We start from the raw sequence: 3,685 nt of genomic DNA on the forward strand, positions 1-3,685 counted from the left end.
CCTCCACTCAGCATCCTTTCTAAGAGTGTGAGCCCCAGGCTGTCCATCACCCAGAGCTATAAACACTGTCGAAGACCCCTTGTGCTCCACAAAGCATCTCCAGAGTGTCAAACCAGTACCTGGTTCTTCTTCCCATAGGGGATAGAGTACTTCTTCCCTGAAGGTGTATGTATCCTCCTTGCTCGCATGGGAATGCCTTTGGACACAATCTGAAATAGAAGGGAACACAACCCAGCCTTTTGGCTAAAACTGAGTTGCTGGGGGGGGGCACAAGTTACCAAGAACCATCATCCCCATGCACCACAATCCCGGCAAAATGGGATGCTCTCTGCCATATGTTTTTCTGTGGTTATCCAAGTTACCGCAGAATATTTTACAGGGCTGTCAATGCCAAGTCAATAAATTTTACTGATTATTTACAAACTCATTCCCATAAAATTCAGGGAGAAATTATTTCTGGATAGAAAGTGATGTGAAGAGAGCCAGGGTGTTGGACAGAGCAGGGGATGACAGCCAAATTACATCTTGGTGCTGGAATACAAGCTGTCAAAGCCTGGGCTGCTTCTGCAGGGAGCCAGGGGTCAGAGATCCCACCACTGCCAAGAGCTGGATGTTAAGTGGTAGCAAGCACCCTGAAGAGGAGTGCTGAACTCTGGGCCAAGCAAGCTGTGCAGAAGTCAGTGTAGAAGCAGGGATTTAAGGGGTCAGCCCAAAGTTCAAGGTTCTGTGGGAAAATACAAATCTGTGCATGTCAGTGGGGAAGCCAGCACCCTTTATTGCATCTTGCTGATATTCCAGCTCTTTTGGGAGTCCACCTACTCCTGCCTCATTTGCCCTCACCCTCCAGGAGGGAGGAGAGCATAGTAGGGAGGCAAACACTGGACAATGTTGTCTGAACATTAGTCTCCCAGGGAAGCACCCACTGCCATGAGCAGAGGCCAGATGAGTGGGGTTGGGTGCTCCTTCCAGGCTAGGGGAGATCCCCATTGGCAGCTGTGCTGTGAAGCAGTAGAGTGCCAGACTACGGGCATGCAGTGGGAAAAACAAGCCTCCACTCTCGCAAAGCAGGGCTACCTCTGTGGTGGCCCCCATGTGCCTGGGAAGCAGAAGAGAGCCTGGCCATCACCAACTGAACTCAACATTGTTTTAATCACAGAGACCCCACCGCTGACAGAAGCTGTCAGAGTACCTGCTCTTCCATCCCCACAGCTCGGAGGGCTTGACGTCCTCTGTGGGACAGGGCCAAGTTAATGCTTCTGCCGCGGGTAAAGCTGGCCACACGGATGTCTGTGTGGAAGGAGATGCTGATTCCACAGGCTGGTGCGGGCGACACCTCCCAAAATCCCTGCAGCAACAGCAGGCAGGGCAGTGGGGAGTCATCCTTCGTGCAGGGAGGGCAGGTATCAAAGGAAAGCAGCTGAGCAGCTGTGAGGGCCACCTCATGCCACATCCATCCTGGAAGAAGTAGCTGCAGCCAAGTGCTGCAAAGGGGATCCTGACAGCTCCCCACGGTGCTGGAGGGCATGTTATCACTGAGCAGTAACACCGGGTGGCTTCTGCTGAGACCCACAGATTGATGCTTTTTGGGATGCTGGCAGATCACCTTCTCCGCCGGTGTTCAGAGGGAATTGTCTCCACACCGGACTGCTTCTCCTCCAGATGGCCTCACTCAGGCTTCCCGGGTTGCCCAGCCAGTGCGTGGGGCACAGCCCTGTCCCGATAGCTCTCAGGGTTGTGTCCCAGCACAAGCAATGGACCAACAACTGGAGTAGAGTGGTAAAATCCAACCAACTCAGAAGGCACGTAAGAGCAACCAGAGGCTTTCTGAACCTGTGAAACTTCTGGCATATACAGCATCCAGTATGCAGTTTAACAGTTAAACCACAGTGAAAAGTTGTTTACTCTTGCTCTGAGCCTGCAGCCTCCTGGCATCGCTTGGGGTTGGCTGCTGTTCGAGTTGAGTTTCACATTCCATGGCATCATTCTCATCCGCTGCTTGGCTTGCCATATCTGCCCAGGTTTTGTTTGTCAGCTGATAGACACCGAAGGCAAATGATTTCTCTTCCTTTCAGCCAGCACCTGGGCTCCAAATAATCTTCTCTCTGTTGTGGTGTCCTGTGGAGCTGAAGGCTTCCTGAAAGCACTCCATCTCTCCCTCTGCCCCTCTCACCTCTAGCCCTCCTCACCACCAGTGGCAGTGGTTACAGGTTAAGCCGATGCTTTAAACCCAACAGAGATGCTGCGGCGTTAACAGCAGCCATTGCTTTCCAAACTTCTGACCCAGCTTGACTCAGCAGCACTGTGTTATAAACCTTCATTCAGAGGCCAATTTTCAAAGGTTTTGAATCAATATTTCCTAGGATTTGAAACAATATTTAATCCAAGAACATAGAAAAGGGCATCATTTTAGCAGCCTGGGAGTAGTTTCCCTCCATACAAGATAACATATTTCAAATAAATGCTCCCCTCCAGGAGCTAAAGGAAAGAGTGCTTTCAGTTTTCACTTCTTTCTGCAGTTTCAGTGAGCTCACACAGTTCCTCTTTTGCTTTTTCAAAAACTGTTATCGGTTGTTATCAGTAAAGGGACAGAAACATTAACAAAGCAGTAATGGTCAGGCTGAACTTACCTTCTCTGGCTTCGTAAACATCAACATGGAAACCTCGTCTAGCAAAGAAACAGGCATTTAATGCACCCACCTACAAGAGAAGGATCAGGAACGGTGGAGCAATGTTTCACTTGTAGCTATGTCACAAATCACTACTGAGATGTATCAAAGGAAAGCAGTGGTCAGGGGATGCAGCTCAACATATACAGAAAGACCCTTCTTCAAGAACTTTAGAGGACTTCTTCTGGAGAGAAGTCCTCTGGCACCCCTGATGAGCCTGCAGAGCCTCCAAGATAAAAGTCACCCGTCAAAACTCATGGTATAAATTTATACCAAGTTCAGGACTTGTTTACATGCAGTGGTTAATTGCAGCACACCTAACCCCTTCAGCCAGAGACAAGAGGAGCTGGTACAGGTAAGCTCCTTGCTCCTCCCTGTACTGTATTTTCCTTAACAGAGTTTGGGATGCTTCAGCATTCCCTCACGAACATGGAGGGGGAAGCTAGAATTGTGCAAAACTAAGATGTTACCTTAAAAAGGACGGCACATATACGTCCTGCTTGTTTTTTGCATAGATGTCTGTCTCCTTTTTTATTTTCTGTCATTAATCACTGTCAGAACTACAAACTCTCATGTCATCACTCTTTTCTAGCAGCACAGGGACCAAGAAACTAATGGCCAAAAAGCCAAAAGAGTGATTTAGTTCTGCAATGCTCCATGCTGTCCTTCAGAGTCAGACCACTCTGCAAGTAGCAACAGAGGAAAACCATTCCCAAAGTGGGCAGAGGAAGGCATCTCCTCTTAGCCTACTGTTTACCAAGTCTTAGTCCTCACAAAGCATTTCACATTAGTGACTTGGTTAGAGCCAGAAACAGCCAAGGAGCAGGAGGAACTGACAGTCCAAATGAAGATTATTTTTTAGTGTACCTGGGTACCAGTGCTCCACCTCCCAAAACCCTTTGAGAAAAGGGCTCTTAGTGGTGGGATGTATTTGCACACGCTGTTCAAGGCAAGTGCCAACAACAGGCACACATTGCTTCTCTGGGATATCTCAGCAGCAAAGCTCTTGCTCGAGGGAA

At 48.9% G+C, this 3,685-nt stretch overlaps 1 protein-coding gene across 1 annotated transcript in view; it reads right to left on the minus strand.

The window, feature by feature from the left end:
* KMO (kynurenine 3-monooxygenase (kynurenine 3-hydroxylase)) overlaps positions 1-3,685 on the minus strand; it is a 9,576-nt gene that overhangs the window by 5,615 nt on the left and 276 nt on the right. Inside the window, exons 2-4 of the mRNA XM_009871960.1 lie at positions 2,628-2,697; positions 1,190-1,287; positions 120-209 (exon numbers count right to left, since the gene is read on the minus strand). Of these exons, the coding sequence (XP_009870262.1) occupies positions 120-209; positions 1,190-1,287; positions 2,628-2,697 (258 nt within the window). The remainder of the gene's footprint in view (positions 1-119; positions 210-1,189; positions 1,288-2,627; positions 2,698-3,685) is intronic.

The sequence above is a fragment of the Apaloderma vittatum genome, unplaced genomic scaffold (assembly GCF_000703405.1).
Source record: "Apaloderma vittatum isolate BGI_N311 unplaced genomic scaffold, ASM70340v1 scaffold41576, whole genome shotgun sequence".
Classification (NCBI taxonomy): domain Eukaryota; kingdom Metazoa; phylum Chordata; class Aves; order Trogoniformes; family Trogonidae; genus Apaloderma; species Apaloderma vittatum.